The 25,564-nt window shown below is 38.6% G+C and overlaps 1 protein-coding gene across 3 annotated transcripts in view; it reads left to right on the top strand.

The window, feature by feature from the left end:
- Positions 1-4,746: 4,746 nt before the first annotated feature.
- Positions 4,747-25,564, top strand: part of smad1 (SMAD family member 1) — a 32,754-nt gene continuing 11,936 nt past the window's right edge. For 2 of the 3 annotated variants that reach the window (XM_051897268.1, XM_051897250.1), the window contains exons 1-2: positions 14,349-14,508; positions 21,461-22,045. In XM_051897268.1, coding sequence (XP_051753228.1) covers positions 21,646-22,045 — 400 coding nt within the window. In that variant the 5' untranslated portion in view covers positions 14,349-14,508; positions 21,461-21,645. Of the gene's footprint in view, positions 5,099-14,348; positions 14,509-21,460; positions 22,046-25,564 lie in introns of those variants that run through there. The other variant, XM_051897258.1, reaches the window with a different exon arrangement.

Genomic DNA, 25,564 nt, shown 5'->3' with positions numbered 1-25,564 from the left:
AGCAAAACATTCAGTGTATTAAAACGAAGTAGAACGTTTTGCCTGCAGTTTATTTTTTTCGTTTTCAAAGATATTCTATTCAGTTTCACTTTATATTTTCATTAGTTTCTTGAAAAGTTGCGTTCAATATGTTTTGGCACAAATCTAATTCCATACAGATCTCCCTGTCAAGATGTCACCTGTCATCTCAAAATATAAATTAATAATAATAAACATTATATATAGGAGCAAAAACGGTACATTAATGATGTATTTATTTATTTATTTATTTTACCAAAATTTGAGAAAGTGCTTGAAAGAAAATCTGGTTACAGACATGGGTATTTGTATAACTAGATCAGTAACCAGCAGATGATCTCAAGTTAATGAAACTTCCCCACTTACAAAAACTGTGCTGTCTTAGCTATACTATCTCATCTTATCACATTCAGACAATTTTGGGGGATTGTATGGATCTTCTTACTGCAGGTGCAAAAACAACAATAAAAATGTAGGTATTAAATGACACAATAAAAAAAGCAAAAAGCAAAGTTATACTTAAACATCTGTCTAATGTAATATGATTCGTCATTCCTGCTCATAAATTGTAGATAAGTAACATAATGCTTCAGTTTTCCTACAGACCATCTGGAATAATCTTTCGACACACCCACAATTCCAACATATAGAGAAACTAGTTGCATTGCACTATTCCTACATGATATCATACAATTTAGTAAGTATTGTACAAGTTGGTTCTCTTTTCATAGGAGAAGAAAGCATTTGTGTCTAGAAAATAAGACTCTGCTGAGGTTGTTTAAAGTAGAAATTACTATTTAATTAGATATACAGTACATACATTACACACATGGTACATCAATGTATAGAGCATTCAGTTATTGCTGCAAGAAATTAGTTTACAAACTTTTCAATGCTAATTGCAGATTTAACTTGTTGAATATTGAAAAATATATATTTAAAATGTATGAACTGATTATCACTTAACACTAGAGGGAGCTGTTCACACAGTTTGTAGGTCTTTAGAACTTTTATGTGATGCTGCAAATGTGTAATGTGTTGAATGTAGGCTAAGTTATTATAATACATATGCGATACATTTGGTTTACAGTTAATAAATCTATGTAGGTTCTTTATGTACATACGACACATATCTTTACTGCTTAAAATATAGGGGAGACTGGGTATGGTTGTAACATGGGGAGAGTTGGAGTTAGGGAGAACACCACCAATTCCACCAATAATCATTTAATCATCATCTATGATTATTTCATTTTTTACCCACTTCCTCCTAGATCCCATATAAATGGTTGTCAAGGCTGTAAATAGGTACATGCAGATTTTATAAAGAAAAAAAAAAATAGGTTAAAATTGATTTTTTTAAACATTTTTTACTAAAACTTAATTTTGTTTAGTACTTAAACTTTTGCAGATAAAATCATATAACTTATATTACATTACATTGTAGTTTCTCTGGCCAAATTTGATTTTTAACCTGCTAATTTCAAACCAATATTCTAATACAGCTTGTTAAACACTGTCTCACAGGGGTGGGTTGTAACACATTGTTAAAAAGTGTTACAACCATCTCCTAACATACAACTAAGAACAGTTTATTTTTAATAATCTTACAGAATGCCTACACAGTGGAAAAGAAGGACAGATATATGTGTGCCAGCCAGTGGAAAAAGGAACTGATGAGGTTTCAAAGAAGGGCAGGTCAGTCAGATCAGTTGCAAAGAAAATGTTGAAAGCCAGTGGTGAAGATTCTGAGACCTCAGACAATGAAAACATTTATGGTTACTCACGTAACCCTGGTTCCCAAAGACAACGGGAACGAGCATTGTGTCAGTTTTGCTGACGCTTATGGGGAAAACTCCTGTTTTCTCAGAATCCTGAAGCCTAATTGGTTCATGTCTGTGTAACTGCACAGACAAATGGCATTTTAGCTGCCAGAAAGGGCAGGGTTGACTGCCTATATATGTCATGTAGAAATGCCATATAGTCAGAATCTTTTGACTGAGGAGTGGCTAGCTTTACACGCTGGGCAGCGTAGTAGCACAGCAAGCTACTCAGTGCTCGTTCCCATTATCTCAGGGAACTGGGTTACGTGAGTAACCATAAACATTCACTTTCGATACGGTTCACTCGCATTGCGTCGGTTTTGATGACGCTTATCGAGAACCATCCAGTAGCTCCATGCTACATGCATGAAGAATGCAACAGAAGCCGCTCAGCAAGCCGACAGCTTGGGGGTGCTCGATTGAGGGTCCCTAGATCAGCTGCATAAAGAGAGGCTCAGACCGCAGTCAGAGCCTGCTACATAGTACACAAGTATTTCAGACTGACAACACCCGTGCTTGAAGAGCAGGGATGTCCAGGTTATAAAATCTGATGAAAGTGGACGGTGAGGACCAGCTGGCCGCCGCACAGATATCTGCTATAGAGACTCCGCTGGACCACGCCCAAGAGGAGGCCATACCTCTGGTGGAGTGGGCCCTCACTCCTAAGGGGCACAACAAGTCCACAGACTTGTAAGCCTGTGCTATTGCATTCATAGTCCATCTGGAAAGTCTTTGCTTCGAAACCAGCAGCCCTTTAGTGCGGCCTCCAAAGCTGCTCAATATACACTATAAGGGCCCTTACGGGACAGAGTGGATGAGGTGCCAGCTCGTTTTCTGAGAGCGGAAGAGCTAACAGCGCTATCACCTGCTTTCTGAATGGGGTAGAAAGCACTTTCGGCACGTAACCTTTTCTGGGCCTAAGGACCACTTTACTGTCATTAGGACCTAAATCAAGGCAGGAAGGTTCCACAGATAGAGCCTGCAATTCTCCAACTCGCTTGACTGACGCTAAAGCCAGCAAGAGGGCAGTCTTAAGTGAAAGGGACCGAAGGTCAGCTGACTCAAGCAGTTCAAAGGGAGGGCCCCGAAGTTCTCTAAGGACTGTGGAGAGGTCCCACGATGGGACCGAGAAAGGGCGGGGAGGATTCAACCTTCTAGCCCCTCTTAGAAACTTAATGACCAGGTCGTGTTTCCCAATCGATTGTCCAGACATCGGGGCATGATTTACCGTGATAGCTGCCACATACACTTTGAGTGTGGAGGGGGTGTGCCCGCCATCCAGCAGTTCCTGCAGAAGCGTGAGAACTGACACAATCTTGCATGTAGTAGGCTCTAATTTCCGAGCTAAGCACCAGCTTGAGAAAATAGACCATTTTTGGGCATAAATGCCCCTCATGGAATGGGCCCTCGCCTCTGAAATTGTTCTCATGACCCCTCGGCTCCCATCTAGGGGCCAAACATGCAGGTCCCATAACTCCGGCCGGGGGTGCCAAACTGTTGTCCCCACTTGGGAGATTAGGACTCTTCTCAGCAGTATGGGCCATCGAGATGCTGACAGCAGTTGAATCAATTCTGGAAACCAAGGCTGGTTCTGAACATCTCTCCTCCCTGATCCAACTGAAGGTGCACCATATCGCATTGACCGCATGGGGGTAAAGTTTCCATTCCCCCCGGGGGCTGTCCGGCATGTGAAAGAATGTCTGCTCCTATGTTCAAGGAGCCTGGCACGTGAACCGCCCTCAATGAGCAGAGGTTCTTCTGTGCCCATAGGAGAGTCTGTGCAGAGGGCAAGACCTGATACCTCCTTGGTGGTTTATGAAGGCAACCACTGTCCTGTTGTCCGAGCGGACCAGGAGGTGTTGACCTCTGAGTTCCATCTGGAACTCCTTGAATGCCAGAATTACCACCATCATTTCTAGATGGTTGATGTGCTACTTCATCAAAGGAGTCGTCCATGAGCCGAAGGCTATTCTGCTGTCGCACAGGGCTCCCCAGTCCATCTTGGAGGCGTCTGTCATGACCACTTACCTTCTGGATATAGAGCCCAGCATTATCTGAGAGTGTGTTGACCAGTGCACCACGCATGACGTGGGACATGGCCTTTTAACCAAAGCTGGAGTGGTCACATGTGGAGCAGGCCCAGCGGAACTACTGAGGAAGCTGCCGCCATTAGGCCCAGTAGCTTTTGAAACCTCTTGAGGGGGAGAAGAGACCTTACCTTAAACGAGGCTGCCATGCTCCTGATTTTCAGGGCTCACTCTTGTGAGAGCCAAGCCTGCATTAGAGCTAAGTCGAAGCCCGTCCCCAGGAATGAAATTCATTGGCTGGGGAGCAGCGAGCTCTTGCCAAAGTTGACTCTGAATCCCAGGCTCTCCAGATGGCTGAGGGGCAGGGATCTGTGGGTGCATAGCTCCTGTCTTGACTGGGCTAAAAGCAGCCAATTGTCAAGGTAGTTGAGTATATAGATTCCTGTCTGTCTCAGAGGGGAAAGAGCCACATCTATGCATTTCGAAAAAGTATGTGGAGCTAGAGAGAGTCCAAATGGAAGGACTGTGTATTGGTTTGCCACCCCCTCGAACGCGAATCTCAAGAACGATCTGTGATGGGGGGCTATCTAGATATGAAAGTAAATGCCTTTCAGATTCAGTGACATAAACCAATCCCCAGGGCGAATCTGCACAAGGATTTGTTTCATAGTTAACATTCTGAACGGCCATCTCATGTGGGCACGATTCAGACATCTCAGATCGAGAATGGGCCTGAGGCCAACATCTTTCTTGGGAAAGAGGAAGTAGTGGCTGTAAAAGACTGACTCACTGCATTCTGTGGAACTCTCTGAACTTCTCTGAGGATGTGAGTGAGAACTGTCATCTGAGACAGAAGTGTGAATCAGAACCGGCAGCAAACACATTGTCTCCAGCGCCCTGAGGGGACAGAACTGGGGACTGTAAAACGAGCATGTTTTAAGGGTGGTCCGGCCTCGGCGGGACTTAACCCTTTCCTCCTCCATCCTGAGGCATCTGGACTGATTTGGCTGCACGGGGTCAAGCTCTAGCTTGGGGCGAGACCCCTGCTGTCTTGTAAACGGGTAGTGTTTGGCCAGGAGGAGGCGTAGCTTGGCTTCGGGTTCAGCTTTTGGCTGAGGCTGGACAGGCGCTGAGGCTGGCCTGGGTCGCTGCTGAGTCAGCTGGGCCGTTTTGGAGCGACTGGAAGCAGTGGACGAAGCTGGCTCTCTTCGGCAGGAAGCATATTGCATGGTATGGCCGCTTTTTTTGCTTCTTTTGTCGAATTGTCACAACTTACCTCAGCATGTGTTACAACCTACCCTGGTAGTGGGGTAGATTGTAACAAAGGCACACTATGTATTTTGACACCAACTCATAAGGGCTGTGATATTCTTGAAGAGGTTTGAATTGGTGCATTTTGTAGTGAACAAATGTGGGTACTTTGTATAAAATTTTGAGCACTCTAGCTCCAAATTCAGTGAGTTACTGATGCTAAAGCAAAAAGTGTTAACTGTAACCATACCTGGTCTCCCCCTACATTGGTTCACGTAAATAACAATATTCCACTGATCTTACCAAAGAATCAAAGTTGCTATATACATTCAAAATAAATGCAAGGGCATATTTAATCAGTTTTGCATGTTTTTATTCATGTTTTTATGTCCTTTCACAAACAGTTTGTGGATTAACTGATAGAAGCAGCCTTCTATTCTGGGGAAGTTATTTTTTGTACAAACAATTTATAAAATGTAATCATAATACTGGTCTATAATACTTACATGTTTGACAGAATTTTTAAGGGACCATTCACAGAATGCGTTTTTGCATTTAAAAATGTGAGACACCGCGCAATAGCTATCCATTCCGAGCCAGAGCGCTGATGAATGGAAAAGAAGGCAAGGTCTTGAGAGGCATTTAAAAAAAAAAAAAAAAAAGTTTAAGCATGTTTTACATAGACAAAGAAGTAAAAAAAAAAAAAAAAAAAAATACAAGCAGTGTAGTGGAGCACAAAAATACATTTCTTGTAAACAGGTGTCCTGAAAATATATGGAATCAACTCTTTAATCCCAATCCAAAAGGGTTCCATTTGGGATGCTGAAATAAATCAGAGCAATGCAGCCAGGTTTTGCCAGGTATATTATTTTTATTAGTATTATTTTATTGACATAATTGAGAATATTTTACCTATGAAACAGCACAAAATGGAAGTTGCGATAGTCTTTTTCCCCCTATTATGATGTATCCGAGTGAAACAGCTTCTCCAACAAGAAAAAATGAAGTTCTGGACTTGATATTGTCCATCGGGAAACGTCATCAGAGAAGAGAATTCACTGCAAGAGGGAGGGGAAGTTTATAAATTAAAATAATAATAATGTGCACAATAAATCATTTATAATAAATACTACAATATTCCATAAAAAATAACAATTGTCCATTTTGATTTTATGGTGACTTTAAAAATAAAGGTTCTTTACTGTCATTTATGGTTCCATGAAGAACCTTTAATATCCACAGTACTTTTTCATTCCACAAAAGGTTCTTTATAGTGGAAAAAGTTTTTAAATGTTTTTTTACACTAAGAAAAAAACAAACACATGGTTCTTTTAAGTACTGTTTGGGGAACCAAACAGTACTTGAAAACTCCCTATTGGAACCTTTATTTTTAAAAGTGTACCCACACGAATGTGGTCATCCTAATCACATGTGGCATAAGAGGGAGTGTTTTAGCACTGATGATTTGTACAGTACAGGACATGTTTACAAAATACAGTGACTCTGTGAGTTATGCATGCTATTTTTCCTTTTTCATTGTACTCTGCAAAAACATCAGCATTGATGTCTTTCTTACTTGTGAAAACTTTCTATTGTTGTAATTAGGATATGTTCTCAATGACATCAGAATGTTTATCATATTTAGAATATCAGTATTGTGTGGTCAAAAACATATAGCATTCCTGCAGAAATGTTTGCAAACGGGGATCTGCACTGGGCAGAGGTTATCATTGGAAAGGTAGCTGGTCAGGGGCTTTTGCTTGTGTGTTTTGTTTCAGTGTACTAAGGGTCCTGTGGTTAATTTCCACTGATTGGAAGAAGGAGGGAGAGAGTGAGAAGAATAGGAAGGGAAAGGCAGCTTCAGCATCAACAAAGTGGTGTGGGGGTGAATGGGAAAACCAGACACCTACAAGCCCTCCCATAAATTCAATTGCTGGGCTATCTTTGTGACCTTTGACCTACCACTGCTTCAGTTACAGCACTGTGGTAGCCATGGCAGCTACGATCAATGAAGCGATGAGGATGACATCATTGCATACAATGTCTTGCACGCTCTCAGTTGAGGACTCAAAGGAAAACCCTGTCACTAAGATTGTAACAGCCTTATATGCACTGTCAAGTTGTGGTTTCTATGCTTTGATTTTTTGGTTACACTTTATATTAAGGTGTCCTTGTTATGGTGTAACTATACAGTTAAGTACTGAGTAACATGTTACTATATGGTTAGCTGCATGTAATTATGCATAATGTACTGTTACTATAAGTACATGTAACAAAATAAAATAAAGTTTTAAATTTGTTTTCTATATATATTATATAGTATATTCTGCTGTATTCTGTATGGTTTGAATGGGTTGGTGGGATTCACTGTCTCTTTATGTTTTTAGCTCAAGCTTACAGCGCACATATTTGCATTGTAGAAGTCAGTGTTTAACATGCTTTGCAGATGGAAATGAGTTTAGGGTGGATATGGTTTTTGTTGTAATATAAGCTTCATGGTGTGAATGCTGAGTTATTCTCTTGCTAACTGTTGTAGTCTTCTCTTCTGTGTTTTCTTTGTCATTAAGGTGCATATACTATTATTCCTTTCTAAGAAAAGCAAATCAGACATGGAAGCTTTGTTTACAGCCAGAGCTATTTTCACCCCACAGGACTCTGTTTAGAATACGCCACAGGAAAGGATGATGTCAGAGGACTATCGCTTACAATATCTCCAGATGGACGCAGCACCACAGCTCTCGTCTCTTGAGAAATTACCTTACAATGTTGAATTGAAGGAACATCTGTGAGATGGGAATAAAAATATAATTTCATCTTCAAAGTCACATGATGTAATGCAGGAATTATACTTGCTGATCATGCAAACAATAGCACCACTAAGCTGACAAATGAACAGAGAGTGTTAGTGTATTTATTTTATTTTTTTGGTGATGTTATTCACGTCTATAGCGTTTTTAAAGTATACATTTTGTGAGTTCATGTTTTGCCTTTTTATTAGTCTACAATATTATGACATTGCTCATGTGTAGAATTTACTTGTCATGTCTGTGGTCTTGCGGTCCCAGATGAGTCAATTAACTGGTTGTGAAACGTCATAACTTTAGTCCTTCAAAAAGACCATCATTAAAGCTCAGAATAAGGTTAAGTGTCAACTGCTTAGTTGACTTTGTGTGTGTCCCCACAAGGATAGCAATACCAGAAATCTTATACCTTGTGGAGACATTTTTTTGGTCCCCATGAGGAAAACAGTTTATAAATCATATTAGATAAGCTTATCAAAACAGATTATCAATGAAAAAAGTAATGTTTTTTTTTTAAAAATTTAAAAATGCAGAAAGTTTTCTGTGATGGGTAGGTTCAGGGTTAGGGGATAGAATATACAGTTTGTACAGTATAAAAATCATTACGCCTATGGAATGTCCCAATAAAACATGGAAACCGTGTGTGTGTGTGTGTGTGTGTGTGTGTGTGTGTGTTAAACAGCGTCACCAGAGAGATTTGGTATTGCAGTATGGTATGCAGTAATAAACAAGGACTAATTAACTGATCTTCTTGAACTACTACATAAACACGATGAATCAGAAAGTATGTCTCAAGATGCCTTTAATAAACCAGCAGCTGTGGTTGCCAGAAATTCACAGTGAAAAAAAAAAAAAAAAATCCAGTGACAGTCATTCAGGTATCACAGGATAGAAAATTGGTCACCTATTCAAAGCAAAGGCATAGCTTGATGACGGCGAGATTGAGTGGGAGATGTCGTCTTCACCTCACAGCCAGTGGAAAAGAATCCGATGGGACTCGTGCAGAAATCATGCTCATGGATGAGATTATTAATGTTACTGTAGTATGAAGCAGAGCAGGGCCAAGTAATGGAGAGCAGCGGAACTTTTATTTTGCCACAGTTTCCGATTCTGCTTCTTCCGGACTTCTTACGACCCTAAAATAATGCAATAAACATTAACTAAATAATAAATTATATAAAATGTAACACAAAACACCCCAATTAATTTTACTGATAACAAAAGTAAGAAGAAACAAAACTATTTAAATAAAATTTAATCAGGTACTTCTGATAATGTACTTTAAATGTTTTTCACTATAAATAATATAGATTTTACTTGGAAAACCCCTAAATTTGATGGTATTTTACTTAATAATGCAATGTTTGAACATTTAAAATTTTATATGGTAAGGTAACTTGCAGTTTACCATTTCTTACTATAGCATTTTTAGTTTTTTTTTTTTTTTTTTTTTTTTTTGCAGTGTAAAGCGAAAGTTTAGTGCCAACCAATTTCTTTGGATAACAAATCTGAATATTGTAACAATAAATCAATCATGTGTTTGCAAAACCATTCTCAATGGACTTTTTAATCACTGAAATGACAAGGGCGACCTTGACAAATGCTTTTACACTAGCTTGGTCTTCAGTATGCAAGCCCTCCACCAAGTGACCATGGCAGCTGTTCCAGCCTCTTGAGCCTTGTGCAAAGCCCCACAATTGTCCTCTTATTCCTCTCTCCACCCTGGGGTAAGGCAGACCACCCTCCTAGCAGCCATGGGGATTGCTGATGGTGGGGAAAGGGGTTAACTCTAGCCAGGCCAGGGTGGGGGGCTTCATCTTACATGCCGCCCATTTACAAATAACATATTGTCCATTTGAACAAATGCCAGTCAACAAAGTTGTTATCCTATCAGGGAGGAAAATAGGAGGCACAGTCAGCTGTCAAGGCCACTGTGCTCTCTCATCTCTTAACCCACATACCTTCAGAACTACTGGTGGAAAAGGTATATTTTTATAGGATAGTTAAGGCATTCAAGGAAAAACAACTTAAAGGAACATTCCAGGTTCAAAAGTAGTTAAGTCCAATAACCACAAAAATGAATTTCAACTTGGCGCTACTTTTGCTTAAAAAAAAGAAGAAGCTAAATCTGGGTTAAATCTGGTGAAGCACTTACAGTACAATAGAAGTGAATGGAGCCAGACTGTAAATATTAGAATACTCACTGTTTCAATAGTTTAGTCACAAGACTTAAACAATAAGTATGTTAATATGACTTTAGCGTGAACCAAATCACTAACTCAACTTTTCTGGATAGTCATACAGCTTTGGTGCCATGATAATGCCTAAAACGACCATAAAAATGACAAGAACAACTTTACAGTTTAAACAAAAGAATGAACATGCTTTTAAAATCATATGCTTCCCATTTCTGGTCTTAAATCCTCCAAGAAATGTCCTCATTCAATTCTATAAGAGTTTATTACCATTCACTTGTGAGTGCCTCACCGTTACCTTGATTTTTGCTTTGTTTTAGAGTCTTTTTTTTTTTTGTAACTTTTTTGTTGCTTAACATGCATTGAACTCAGAATGTTCCTTTAATGCTGTTACATAATTTGTAAGACATTTTATTGAACTGAACTGTTGTTGCCTTCTGTAGAGCTGCGTATAGCTGAATTAAGATTGCTTCATAATTTGATGAACTAGGTTTGTACTATTATTGAACTAAACTGAAACAATTGAAAATTCTGTCATTAATTACTCACCCTCATGTCGTTCCACACCCATAAGACCTTCGTTCATCTTCGGAACACAAATTAAGATATTTTTGATAAAATCCAATGGCTCAGTGAGGCCTGCATTGACAGCAGGATAATTAACACTTTCAGATGCCCAGAAAGCTACTAAAGACATATTTAAAACAGTTCATGTGAGTACAGTGGTTCAACCTTAATGTTATGAAGCGATGAGAATACTTTTTGTGTGCCAAAAACAGAAAACAAAATAATGACTTTATTTAATGGGTGATGGGCGATTTCAAAACACTGCTTCATGAAGCTTTACAAATCTTTTTTTTCAAATCAGTGGTTCGGAGCGTGTATCAAACTGCCAAAGTCACGTGATTTCAGTAAATGAGGCTTTGTTACGTCATAAGTGTTTCGAAATTTCAATGGTTTACCACTGGGGGGGCGTGACTTTGGCAGTTTGATTCACGCTCCGAACCACTGATTCAAAACAAAAGATTCGTAAAACTTTGAAGATTCATGAAGCAGTGTTTTGAAATCTCCCATCACTAGATATTGTGGAATAAAGTCGTTATTTAGTTTTTTGGTGCACAAAAAGAATTCTCGTCACTTCATAACATTAAGGTTGAACCACTGTACTCACATGAACTGTTTTAAATATGTCTTTAGTAGCTTTCTGAACATCTGAAAGTGTTAATTATCTTGCTGGCAATGCAGGCCTCACTGAGCCATCAGATTTTATCAAAAATATCTTAATTTGTGTTCCGAAGACGAACGAAGGTGTCACGGGTGTGGAACGACATGAGGGTGAGTAATTAATGAAAGAATTTTCATTTTTGGGAGAACTAACCCTTTAATCCTGCTTTCTTGTTTATTGCACTCTTAAAAATTATTGGCATTAATGGTCCTCTGAAGAATCTTTGACATCTGTGGAACCTTTCCATTGCACAAAAGTTTCTTTATAATAGAAAAGGTTCTTCACCCTAAGAAAAAATGGTTCTTTAAGAACTGTTAAGAACACTGAAAGGTTCTTAAGGGAACCACAAATGGTTCTTCTATGGCATCACTGCAAAAAAAAAAAAAAAAAATCCTTTTGGATTTTTTATTTTTAAGACAGATGCATTGAAACAATCTGTATTGTATAGAGAGCTATATAAATAAACTTGTGATTTGACTTTACTTGACTAACTGAATGCAACAAATTAACGTACTCATGCAAGTGACTTTATAGTCTGTGGTGTATGAAGGTTCGCAGGATAAATAAAATAAACGCCCTTGGAGACAGTATTTAAATATTACCACTCCAGACATTATTTCTAGAAGTGCAGGAGCATGTTGTCAATGGAGGCGCCTGTTTGAAATGCGAGCTGCCTGATTCTCTGCCATCATGCCTAGCATTACTGAAAACACCAGTGCTGTGCCAAAGACCGCTGATGGCACCAAAGCACAAATGAGACGCATACAGCAAGTGCACAGCTTGGCTCCCCAAAAAGAAATGAAAAAAAAAAAAAACCCACTGATTTAGAGTCTGTTTCTTTAGGTCGAGCCTCACAATACTGTTCTTCGATAAGCAGAATGTGGGCATAGTTTTTCAGCACTACCTCACATTCCGTCCGGCTCCATTGTGATGAGGGTGAATGAAGGCTCAGTGGCAGAGGTGAGAGGCCCTCCTACGACCTCTCCTCCCTCCTCAGCAGTTGGTGATACTGCTAAGACAAAAGGACTCAAATTGAAAGTGCACCTGACAGCAGCCCAGCGGGAGACAAGATGAGCATTGTAGTTTGCTCGCTTATTAGGAGGCGACTTTATCCTAAAAGCTAGGTGTATGTCATTAAGCAAAAACATTTTCATAATGATGTCTTTAAAAATAAAAAGGTGCCTGTGTCTAGTCCTTTTCATAATGACAATTTAAATAATAACTATGCACAGCTGCACATGCAATATGCACATTTTATAGCATGCCGTGATGGGAAAGCTTTAGGGATGTTTTTTTTGAGTTAGTCTCAATGAATTTTACATCCATATTGTTATTTATTTATAAGAAAAATGATAATGAATCCAGTGCAGTGACTGTAAAAAATCTGCTTGTAAGAAGCTATGCAAACAAAGTGAGAACAAGTAGGCCTAATGTCCAAGCTGCAGCTTCTATATGACCCTTGCAAGTCACAAATATTTGTAAAAGAATAAAAAGCTAATAAATTAAAACAATTATGTGACCAATTTTGGACATATAAGAAATGTTTTATTATTCTGCACACTTCTTGAAACGCACTCTCAGCTCGCAGTGTTTTCCCAGATTTCACATTCACGTGCAGCTTACTCGCGCCTCACTCAGACATTCTGTCGCCAACCGCGTGACGTAATCTGCGCTAGCAGCACTCCTACTCTCTGTGGTCTCCTTCCGCCGCCGCCGCCACTGATATTATAGTTCCATGAGCTCCCGCACTCAGAAACATAATAAATGTATGGCGCTGGATTGTTAATGAAGAATAAATTGTTTTGCATCAATATATGACTAGGCTACTTTTTGTAGGCTTATTCTTGACATTAACCGTCAAACTAACATTGAGGAGTTTCATGAAGACTGTCTTGAATAACATTATTGATTTAGTTGTGCATTTCGTTTGTAGAAGATATAACTGATTTTCTACAGGGATGATGGACTGTCATTTTTTGTTTTTCGTCTTGTAATTCAGAGATTGGTATAGACAGTTTGTGATTGACTAGCTCTACTACTTTTTTTTTTTTTTTTTTTTTTTTTTTTTTTTTTTTTAGCAAAATAAACTTAATTTACTGTTTGTCCAATTTATTTGACCAATGTATTTTTTGGCAAAATTAGGCTATCTGTGAAAAAAAAAAATTTTATTTGGAAATAAGTAAAACTCAAAGCCTAAAAAGAAACAAAATAATGAGTTGAGATTTTTTACAGTGTAAAAGTTCTTATTGACAGTTTATTATGTGCATTTTTTGGAGAAATTACAAGACTTGTGGATTAACACATTAGTAACTGAAGATCTGTTCATAATTCATAATATAACATGTTGCTTTTACTTTTTATTATTTATTTATTTGCATTGAAATGAAAAAAAAAAAACTAAATTTCATAATTGTATTATCAAAGAACCATAAATATAATTTAAAAACATTCTAAATTACTTTTAAGAAAAAATAGTTTTAGACTTATTTTTAATTCTAATGGGCAATTAAGGCACTTATAAAGAATGTAAAAAAAAAAAAAAAAAAAAAAAACATGTCAGTCAATCAACACGATATCTTAGTCTAACATAAAGAGCAGCTAAACAGCCTACAGATGGGACACGTTCTGATTATTAGTCGTAAATGTTGTCTTTAAAATATGCAAATTTAAATGACATCTGTGTCATCATTGGATTAAACATAATGCTGATTTTTAGTAATGGAGAAATTTTTACCACTTGTCACACTATCTGTATTCACCCTACTGCACTGTGCACAGTGATCATTTCCATCAGTTCATGCAGAAGTTGTACGCTGTGCTTGAATTAACAGCATCACATTGATACGCTCAATGCACCACATGGTTTTCCCATGGCCCTACCCAGGACAGTGCCATGATGGACCGCAGACTAGCCTCCTCGGGCCCTAGAAAGAGTAGGCTACATTGTTACAATGTTACATAATTCATTCCTCAGTACTTTGAAAACGTTGAATGTGTAAAAAAGTAGGACTTGTTAGGACTTGCGCACCGCCCCTCACTACATCCCGCGGCGTGATACGAGTTCAGTGCGGAGGGTGCGGCGGTCCGCGACACACTGACGCCAGGCGAGAGCACAGCGAGTCTGGTTGTATGAATACTGTGAAGGATCGCGTCGAGGTGGCGCACAAGGTACAGTAAACTTTACTTTTCTATTTAAACGCGTCAACAAACTGTGAAAATACAAACGGCACGTTTGTGAATGTTCCTTAGAGGAACGCGCAATTTATAACTTCTTACCGAATGTTTCTCGCGCATTGAGATCAGTAATGAAGCATCCAACTTGGTGTTCTTCATAACAACTCAAGAGAGTAAATCACTCAGTATTTGCTACGGTTCATGTGCTGTGTCTGCACATCAGCCTGTTGTTCTCGCAGTTATGCTGTTTGTAATACATAAAGTACACTTTTGTTTGACTGTCACATGATGTTTGTGCTGTTGTTGATGGTTTGTTTTCCAGTATAGGAGCAGTTTTAATAATATAAATATTACCTTTTTATGTTTGTATTTATTGATGTACTTTTTAATTCAATCATTGACCTCGATTATTGAATCCACACAAATGTGTTAAAATCTGTTTTGTCATTTCTTTATACATTATTTATTCATTATACTCCATTTCGTGCTTTACCACCCACTTCTGCAGTTGGAGGGGATTTTTTTTTTTTTTTTTGATTGCTCAAAAATGGCAATAAATCATACACGTCACTTACAGTGAATATTTGCCCCCGTACATGATGCATGCAGAGACTGTGAGACCTGAGCCAGATTTCCTGACATCATTGAAGATGACATATCAGATTACTCAAAGGACAAGAATTTGTCCTTGTCCATGATTTGCTTGGATTGTTTTATTCTGACACATTGTGTGTGTGTGTGTGTGACAGACATAGAAAACGAGCGTGTGTGATTGTATAATATCAGCATCTAACTTACTGTAATGTTTGGGTGAGTTGTCTTGGGACATAGACCGCTTGGAGGACAGAGATGAGCAAATGAACCTCTATTACATTCTATAAAATTGAGTGTTGCATTTTAAGGCCGGCCGGATACATGTGTACAGTACATTGTAAAAAGCCATTAAAATAATTAAACGTACAGATACATTATACTTGTACATTACATTCTAATACACATTACAACAACTACAATAATAATTGGGTCTGCCAAGTTCTTAGTACATACTTTATACTTCTACATTACATTAAAACAGGTCAGACAATGAAACATTAAGCTGAACTGTAGTTTCTTAGTGTTAGGCCTAGCTTTCATTGAACATTTTTTTCCACAAAAATTAGTTTGAGATCAAACAGTAAATACAGAGCTCTACCCAATTTTGAAAACCAAATCTTGAACGACTGAGGTTTGTACAGTGACCTACAAATTTTCTAAATAAATTTAGAATTTTCTAAATAAAATTGTATGTATTTACTTAACATTTATGTAGCTCCATGTGTGCATGGAGTCATACTTAATATTTTGTTTAAAAAGTTGTTTTCATTATTATTATTAATAGTATTGTTGTTGTTTTAAATAATAATAATAATAATTATTATTATTATACTTATCCACTAGTTCGAAAACATCCCAGTTGTATACCATAATACATCTTCACAGACCCAAAAAGTTGTTTTCATTATTATTATAATAATTTTGTTTTTGTTTTTGCTGTTATTATTATTATTATTATGAGACAGATATCCAACAAACAAACTAAAACAAACTATCATCCTACCTATCCAGTATAGTTGGAATCCATCACAATTTTATAACATAAATATAAGATATTTGACAGGCGTTTTGTTCACAGACCATTATAGTGTCCTTGCTTTCTGTTTGCAAAGCAAAGTAAAGTGAATGTATCTCATGCTCAGGTCTGCATATGGGAATACAATAAGGGATGTATTTATGTATCTAAATATGAAGATCTACAAACCTTTCCAATCATTTGTTTTCCTTAAGTGTATCAGGTTAACCATATTTGTGTAATCTTGGTGGTTTCTTGCTAATGCTTAGTGAAAGTCTGCAGTGATTCACAACATACAGAGAACAAATGAAATGATTAGCCATCAGTTTACAGAGCATTAGCTGTTGTGCATGAACCTTTGGCCAGTTTGATTTAAATGTGGCATCACAGGGAGTTTGAAGCACACTTGCTCTTGGTCTGAGTGTCTCTCTCACTCACTCACTCTTGCTTTTCTCTTTATCCCTCCTTCTCCATTTGTCCAACCCCCAACCTTTGTTTTTTTTTAGTTTTTTTTATTAGAGAACATCGCAATTGAGCTGGCGCTTAATGGAGGGCCCCAGATCCAGCCCTTGATAAATAATGTAAGTTCTTTATAATGCATAGTCCCCTGGGAGGGCCGAGAGAGCATCATTACTGCCTCCTAAATTGATTAACGGCACTGAACCAGCGCAAAATGATACATGGATATGATGCGGGGGGTCAAGGCTGTCAAAGTTGCGTGATGGGAGCCACATTAGCTCTGCCTGCTGCACCAACCCTCAAGCTAATGCTAATATTTACATGCACTCAGGCCTGGAGTGCACTAGCTGAAACGTGCAATGATTGCATTTTAATGGCCGCCCTGCATTGCAAATGTAGAGACCGAAACTGCCGTTTTGGTCCATTTGTGCACTTTTTCAAGCAGCAAGCTCACAGTTTACTGACATGACCCCTTTACTCATCTTACGCTCATTAAGTCTTCACCAAATTTTGCATCCCATGGCCATGCACTAGGCAGTTGGCCCACACAGTGAACTTGGCTTTAAGCATCGGTTGTTTTGACTGGGCTCCAGACAGCCCAAACTAACATTGTCTGAGTCAATACAATGGTAAATTGACCTTTTATGTAAGTGTGTGGTCAGACTAGTGGTCAGATTTTATGAATCCTCAATAATATATATCAATTCCCATCACTCCGACAGCCTTTGTATGCCGTTGCCTAGATGTTTTGGTCTGTGGAATTCCTCTCAAAATGACATGGAATTGAATTAAACATAGCAGCTGGCTAGCAACCGAAGACCTGTCGTTGGTCATCAAAGCATGGATCTAACCAGACAGACAAGAAGATCTTACCAAACCCAATGGTCCTGGTCTGAGAACAGTGTCTACGGTTGTTCAAACAGCACCTGCTGTGGGAATACCCGATCTGTGTGCTGTTTGGGTTTGGGAAGGGTGCTTTCAAAATGTGTGACAGCTTCCCTAAGGGAACAGCTGCATGTGTGTTTGAGTTTGAAGTGGCCTACAGCCTTTGACAATGAGAAGCTTGGGCTGCCTGTGATACGTAAAGATAAAGAGGCTCTTAATGTGTCAGGGAGATACTTGTCCCGCATGGTCACACACAGGTGTTGAAGAGTTTCTCCATCCCAGAAAAGTCTTAGTCATCAGAGAGAATCCAGTGTGTCATATGTTCCTTGTAATAATGCATTGTAATTTGGCATTGTCACTCAACCACTAGGTTTTTCATTTTTCTCTCACAATGTTTGTCTGTTACAATTCGTTTTATAATGTACAATTTCAAAATTTTTTTTTAGACTGTGAGAGTGTTATTACCATGTTATTACTACCTTTATTTGACATTTCAAATTTTACATTAACTACAGAAAAGACAAAAAATGCAAGAAAAATATAGATTTTTCAAAATTCATGAGAAATTGTATATAAAATTGTATTTTATAATATATAATAATATGAAATTTTGTATCAAAACAACATCAATGTTACTGAAAAATATTCATTTTACTTGCATAAACGTTGCTGCAATAGATCCTTTTCACAGACTGTGATGACGCGTTTTAACGGTCATCAATATCTTAAATCCTGTAAAGTTTTTTTATATTTTCATTTTTTTTAAAATGTATGTACATTTATAACACTATACTTAGTATTATACTACCGTTGTATCAAATTACAAAAAACTAGTTAACGCTGCTGTGAGGGTGTTTCTAATATAGCCGCTATGGAAGTGACGGTAAAATTTACGTAAATCTCTTTTTCGTCTGACTGCTGTTATCTATCGCTCTCTATTTTTTTCCTCTTTTTGAGAGTTATGTAAATACTACTGTGGAGTTTTTCTTTTGCTATTTGTGCAAATGGAAACACAAAAAATATATTTAATTAAGTCTCTCATTCACCGCTATAAAAGTTTACCCAACTATGACGACTTCTGCTTCTGAGAAACCCGGAAGCGTGAAAAGGGTCTATGGTTCATCAATAGGTGTGCATATTCCTGTTCATCATGCTTTTGAGTCCCAAAAGTGTGTGTGGGATGTGGCAAGGGGCTAAATAAAAAGTGTTTCTGAGACAAATTTAACTCATAGAAAAAAAAAGTCTGCATAACATCATACACTTGATACCCGGATCAAAATGGAACTTTTTTAATGGTTATATCTCTTTTTTTAATGGTAAAAATTAATGGTTAATTACTTATAGGCTAAGTCCTATGAACATTATGCCGAAGCTGAGAATTGGATTGTTGAAAATATCTGTATCAATCATGTTAATCCAAAAAAGCATTAAGCAATAGAAGATTCCACACACTTTGATTCATTGACAGATCTTCTATGGCATGAAGACTTTGCAAGCTCACCTGGTCCTTATTCCACAAGAACAGATGGAAAAATCCCCACATATTCTTCTTTAACCCATCTGTTATCTTCCTTCACTTGTCTTAAGAAGCTCTGATGAAAGAACTCTGAATTGCTGAAACTTCTGCTAGAAGTTTTAAGTTCTATTGGGAAAGACTGGCGAAATTAGATCCCTTGTGTTATTCAAAGAGAACCCAAAGACCAACCAGAAAAAAAAAAAAGATCTTGCAGGTTAGTTGGTGATGCGCTTCCTGCCCTTTGCTCATCTCCTCCCTGACAACAGCAGAAGGTCCCAGGCTTTTAAATGAGCTTTTGGCTGTGAGATGATGCTAAATATAGGAGTAACGTTTTAGCCTCCCTGTCGCTGTGGTCCATGATACAGCTACTACTCTCCCCTTCCCACTTAATAAATAGCACCTATTTTCATTGAATGACTCCAACTCCAATGTGCAGAGTTCATGCTAGTTTATAAGCCAAAGACATTTTGTGATTTTGTTAAGAGCATTTTACTTAAAAAAAGAAACTTTTTCAGTAACTCTGTAAAACATTTATTGAATTAGAATATTATTGTCGAAACTGGTCAGTTCTATAGAGGCATTTGTGTTGTGATACATTGCCCTGATTGTAACCTACATCAGGCAAGCTTTCTAAGTGAAACAGTAGCTGAGGGCAGTCACACTCACCGAGGACAACATTATTCTTAGCACTCAGCATAGTTCAAATAGCTGCTCTCTGATGTCACCTTACTTATCTTGTGTTGATGGGCCAGAATAGAGTCAGTGGATAACACTTACCTGCCACTCAGACTCTGATACAACCTAAAGTGGATTCATATCAATCACAGGCAAGTCCTTGGCAAAAAACAACTCGTCTTTTTTACTGTATATGTGTGGAAGGTGATGGGGAAAAAAGAAATAGGTATTGTCTAGAAAGAGCTAGAATAGTGTTTTGCAACTTAAATTGCAAGACTTCAAAAGAAGTGTGCAATCTCGCATTGTGCACTCTTATTTCCCTTCCCATTACCATGAATGCTGGTTAGTGAATGGCTGCCTTGGGATCTTTCTGAATGGACACTTTTATCCTTATCTTGCATTTCCTCTCTATTCCTAATGTTGAAAGACTCCCGTTTCCATTGCCTGTTGATGAAGTGAACAGTTATCTAGAACCTAGAATGTGTTCCAAAGCCTACAGTGGTGTCTTGAATAGCATTCTGTAATAAGCTGCATCTTAACATATGAGGAAACTGATATGAGTCAGGACATTGTTCAGAGCTATACAGCATCACTCAGCAGTGTGTCACGGCGGTATCGTTTAGTGTGCCGAATGAACACATCCCACTTCCCATATGCCGAAAGCCATTTCGAGAACTTACCGTAGAGCAGATGTAATTGGAAGCTCTGCGCTGTGACTCCGAAGGCAGCCATTCCGAGAAGCCGTAACAGAATGATGTCATCATCACAGTGTTCTCAGGGTAGAAGATGTATTGCGTCGTTTGTTCTGGATTTGTGGCATTAAGGCTGGAGTTCACTACATGACTTTTAAAATCTGAACCGATTTTAAAACACTAGGCATCATATGCTTGCCAACTTTGTAAATTGTTACAGTGGAAAAACTGGCAAAAAACTTAGCATCATATGCTAAATGACTGAGGATCACACACTACCAGACTTTCTGATTGTTCCGAACACAACAAACTCATGTAGAAAGAAACATGCACCTCATTGCTAGAAGACGCATGACCAGTGAAAACAATATAAATCAGCTCAAAATATCAAACATGTTTGATATCCTCTGACTGGATGGAATCATAGATAGCTGACTTATTGCCTCGCAGCCCTATCAGGCAGTGACTTCGCAGGCAACGTTTGTGCATGAAAGTAACTTCTGAAACTGATTTCAGACAGGTTTCTAAGGCAGCATAATAGTAAAATGATCTACAACAAAGTAGAGCTTTTGCGATAACTAAGTGAATATTTAATTACTACAACACTAATATCTTCCTAGAAATGAAATCAAAAGTAAAAAAAAAAAAAATACATTCACACACAAACTGACCACAATGCGCTACTTTTAGATGCCATTTTATTTTTAGTTCAACTGTCACAGAGTTGAACGTACAGGAAAGTGGGATCTCATTCCCAGAGAAGGATACATCTATGCTGCATTCAAAAATAGAATAAATTAGATCATTAGACAGGATGTGACACGATCATAAGATTTGAACGTTCCTTGTTGCCGTCTTATACCTCGCAGCATTTTTCAGCTTTCAGACGAGGCCATAATCTGTCTGTACGTGATTTTCTGTAAATCTGTTAACTCTTGACTGCCCAATATCTGCAGACCGGATCTGGCAATTGACTAGTTTTTCAGACTGCAAATCAGGGCAAAAATCTGGGCAAAGCCATGTAGCGTTTTCCAGCCTTTAGTGTCAGTGCTGAAACCACTTAAACGGATCCCAAAGTAATGTCTGACTGTATTGTCTGTCTCTTTACAGGTGCACTTGACAAACTGACCTAACTGTGAAACAACACAACTTTCAGCAATACCCTTGTTCATGTGCCGCTGTGGTTGAGTTTTTGATTCTCTTTGAGGAGGTAGAGCAGAGAGTCCTTGTTCCTGTGTGGCGCAATCCTACGGAGTAAGTGTGACAACGTTGGCTGGGGCGCACGTGGCGCCACAATGAACGTCACCTCGCTCTTCTCCTTCACCAGCCCGGCGGTCAAGCGACTGCTGGGCTGGAAGCAAGGTGACGAAGAAGAGAAGTGGGCAGAGAAGGCGGTGGATGCACTGGTCAAGAAGTTGAAGAAGAAGAAGGGTGCTATGGAGGAGCTGGAGAGGGCACTCAGCTGCCCCGGTCAGCCAAGCAACTGTGTCACTATCCCTCGCTCGCTGGATGGGAGGCTCCAGGTGTCACACCGGAAGGGGCTGCCTCACGTCATTTACTGCCGAGTGTGGCGTTGGCCCGACCTACAGTCACACCATGAGCTCAAGGCCCTGGAGTGTTGCGAGTTCCCCTTTGGATCTAAGCAGAAGGATGTGTGCATCAACCCCTACCACTACAAGAGGGTGGACAGTCCAGGTGAGTGACTAAATTTATCTGAGCTGGTTTGATCATGAGCAGTACATAAAAGCAGCTGATTGATACATTTGGACTAGTGGTGGGGATTTAGATTCATCCCAGTGACATTTTTTTGAATCTGTTCACCAAAAAGAATCATTCAGATTCGTTCAGTGACCCTTTCTGCAGGTTACATCATTATAACAATAGTTGGTGGAAAGTCTTTTTTGAGTCAATGAGTCCTTTAAACAGTTAATGTATATTAAAAGCAGGCATCCACTACCAACACAAGTCTTAAGGCCTATTCACGCCAAGGATGATAATTATACAACAAAGTTCTAATAATCGTTAGAATTCTATAAGAATAGGGAAGTCCATACCAAAACTATAACGATAACTACAGGAGCAATATCATTGGAATCATTTTCAGATTTTTTTGCCAGCTTATGAATGACAAAATAATTGACAACCAATCAGCATCCGCTCAAATTTAAAGATCTCAAGCATTTAAATTGACAGACAACATACCTGCAACACATTCTTATAATAAACAGAATGTTACCGTCCATTGTGTGGATGATATCTTTATAGTTATCTTTTATTATCCTTTATTACCAATTGTGTTTTCACAAAATCTTCCAAGAGACTCTAGAAAGAGTGATTAAAGGATTAGTTCACTTCAGAATTAAAATTTACTGATAATTTACTCACCCCCGTGTCATCCATGATGTTTATGACTTTTTTTCTTCAGTTGAAAAGAAATTATGGTTTTTGAGGAAAACATTCCAGGATTTTTCTCCATATTGTGGACTTTAACAGCTACCAATGGGTCGAATGTCCAAATTGCAGTTTCAGTGCATCTTCAAAGGGTTCTACACGATCCCAGCTGAGGAATAAGGGTCTACGTAGCGCCGAGGAATAAGGGTCTATGTAGCGCATGATCTTTCCAACTTGATTATGTAATGCGTGGCGCATTGCAGAGCACTGCAACCGAGCATTTGTGGATAAAAAGCATATACATTTCTATTTTTTTTAGAAAACGACCAATCATTTCACTAGATAAGACACTTATTCCTCGGCTGGGATCGTGTAGAGCCCTTTGAAGCTGCACTGAAGCTGCAATTTGGATCTTCAAACCGTTAGTAGCTGTTGAAATCCACTATATGGAGAAAAATCCTGGAATGTTTTCCTCAAAAACCGTAATTTCTTTTCGACTGAAGAAAGAAAGACATAAAGATCTTGGATGACATGGGGATGAGTATATTATCAGGAAATTTTCATTTTGAAGTAAACTAATCCTTTAAAGGATTAGTTGAAGCTGAAGAAAGTGCATCCATCTACATCCATCCATCCATCACAAACATATTCCACACGGCTCCGGGGGGTTAATAAAGGCCTTCTGAAGCAAAGCGATGCGTTTGTGTAAAACAAATATCCATATTTAACAAGTTATGAAGTAAAATATCTAGCTTCCGCCAGACCGCCTTCCGTATTCAAGTTAGGAAAAAGTTGAACTGGCGTCGTGTCAGATAAGCTTTTTCCGTAAGTTGAATAGGGAAGGCGTAGGATGTAGCGTAAGCTTTTTGAACAGCAAGAGGCATTGCGCTTTCTTCGTAACTTGAATACGGAAGGAGGTCTGGTGGAAGCTAGATATTTTACTTCATAACTTGTAAGTATGGATTTTTTTTTTTTTTTTTACACAAACGCATCGCTTCGCTTCAGAAGGCCTTTATTAGTATGCTTATGATGGATGGATGTGGATGGAGGCACTTTCTTCAGCTCATACTCGTTGGTATCGCTCACTGCCATTATAAAGCTCGGATGGGTCAGGATATTTATTAATATATCTCCGATTGTGTTCATCAGAAAGAAGAAAGTCATATACACCTAGGATGGCTTGAGGGTGAGTAAAGTTTGGGGAAATTTTCATTTGAATGTGAACTAATCCTTTAAGTATCATAATAACAACAGCAGATCTTTAATTTCTTATCCATAAATCTCTTCCATTTTGTCAAAACTATTTTGTGAAAACAGACTCGTTCAGAGAAGGATCATATTCATTCAGTAGGTCCAACTGATGAAATGCTCCTTCACAAATCCTCACTCAAATGCTGTTGGCTTGTTCTCGTAAGCAGTCATGTGCTTTAAAAGGGCGACTACAGTGAAAAAAATTATGAGTCAGTGCAAAAATGATTCTAAGATTTGTTCTAAGACACATTCATTCACAGTCTAGACACAGGATTCCCACTGTCATGGAAAACCTGTAAATATCAAGGCATAATATCAACTATAATAGTAATATATATGTAATATTATTCCCATTTAAGTTACTCCTAGTGATTTTAATCTCTATAAAATGTTTGTAAATATCCTTAATCAGAAATCATGAACAGCTGGAAATGTCACTGAAAAATCATGGAAAAGTCATGGATATTCATTGCATGGCTAAAAGGTGTGGGATCCTGTAAACACCGCTAAACTGGACTTTGTTAGTGAGTCAGTTCTTAAAGCAAAGAGATTTTGTCCTTTTGGAATGTTTTTTTTGATTTCATTTAAGTATTATTATCAGTTCATCTTGGTGTGCAGTTTTTCTGTTGAACTGCAGTTTGTATTATTGCAAATCACTGGAAATTTCCACACAGATTTTCTCTTTCCTGTTGTTAATATTTACCTTTAGAAGAACAAGTGAGTAAAACCACTCTGTCAGTGAATCCCATATGGATTATTTATATAGCCCATATGTACCTTTTCCATGCATGTTCCTGAGTTTTCCTTTCCATTGGTTCCTGCAGATGGTCTCTTTCTTTTTCTGTCCTTCCCCTTCCATATCTCTCTCCGGCCTCTGCCAGGTGCTTTTCTCATTTGTTTGATCCTGATACCGCTTGAGAGAATCTGGTAGCATCGAAAACTGTGGAGTCTAAAACCTTCTGTTCTGTGTGTATGTGTGTGTGTGTGTGTGTGTGTGTGTGTGTCTTAATGGGAGACAAGAACATTTCCTTTACCTCTGCTTATGTTGAAAGAATGGACTTCAAATGCACAGCCCCCTTTTTGTTGGCTAAGCAGAAGATGAGGGTCAGCTGACAACACAGAAACAGCTGTCCACAGTATGTGTGTGTGTGTGTGTGTGTGTGTGTGTGTGTGTGTGTGTGTATGTGTGTGCACATTATGAGAGCAGGAGCAGGAAATTCCAGGCGGAGGCAGAATGAGGGCTTTGTTCAGGCTCTGTGTACACTTTTGTGTGTAGATGTGTGTGTGTGTGTGGCGGCTGAAACATGCAAACATGTGGCCGTAAAGAGGAAGAGTTTTACAGGAACTCCTGTCACCCACACAGACAATAGCAGGAAAGAGTGGTTGCCCGCCTTGCACACGCTTGTGTAGTGCAGGCCTGTGGATATCTGGACACCTGTCTTTCCCCTCCTCTCCAGAAAGCCAGCACACTGTCCACATTCGTTGTTTAACAGTACTCATTGCTATATCGCTAAAATACAAGTTCCCAGTCTCACTGGAAACATCTTGACAGTCTAAAACTATTAGCCTGTC

This window comes from Ctenopharyngodon idella, chromosome 1 (assembly GCF_019924925.1).
Source record: "Ctenopharyngodon idella isolate HZGC_01 chromosome 1, HZGC01, whole genome shotgun sequence".
Lineage (NCBI taxonomy): Eukaryota > Metazoa > Chordata > Actinopteri > Cypriniformes > Xenocyprididae > Ctenopharyngodon > Ctenopharyngodon idella.
The sequence above is the reverse complement of the archived record's forward strand: the minus strand, read 5'-3'. Positions and strand labels throughout refer to the sequence as shown.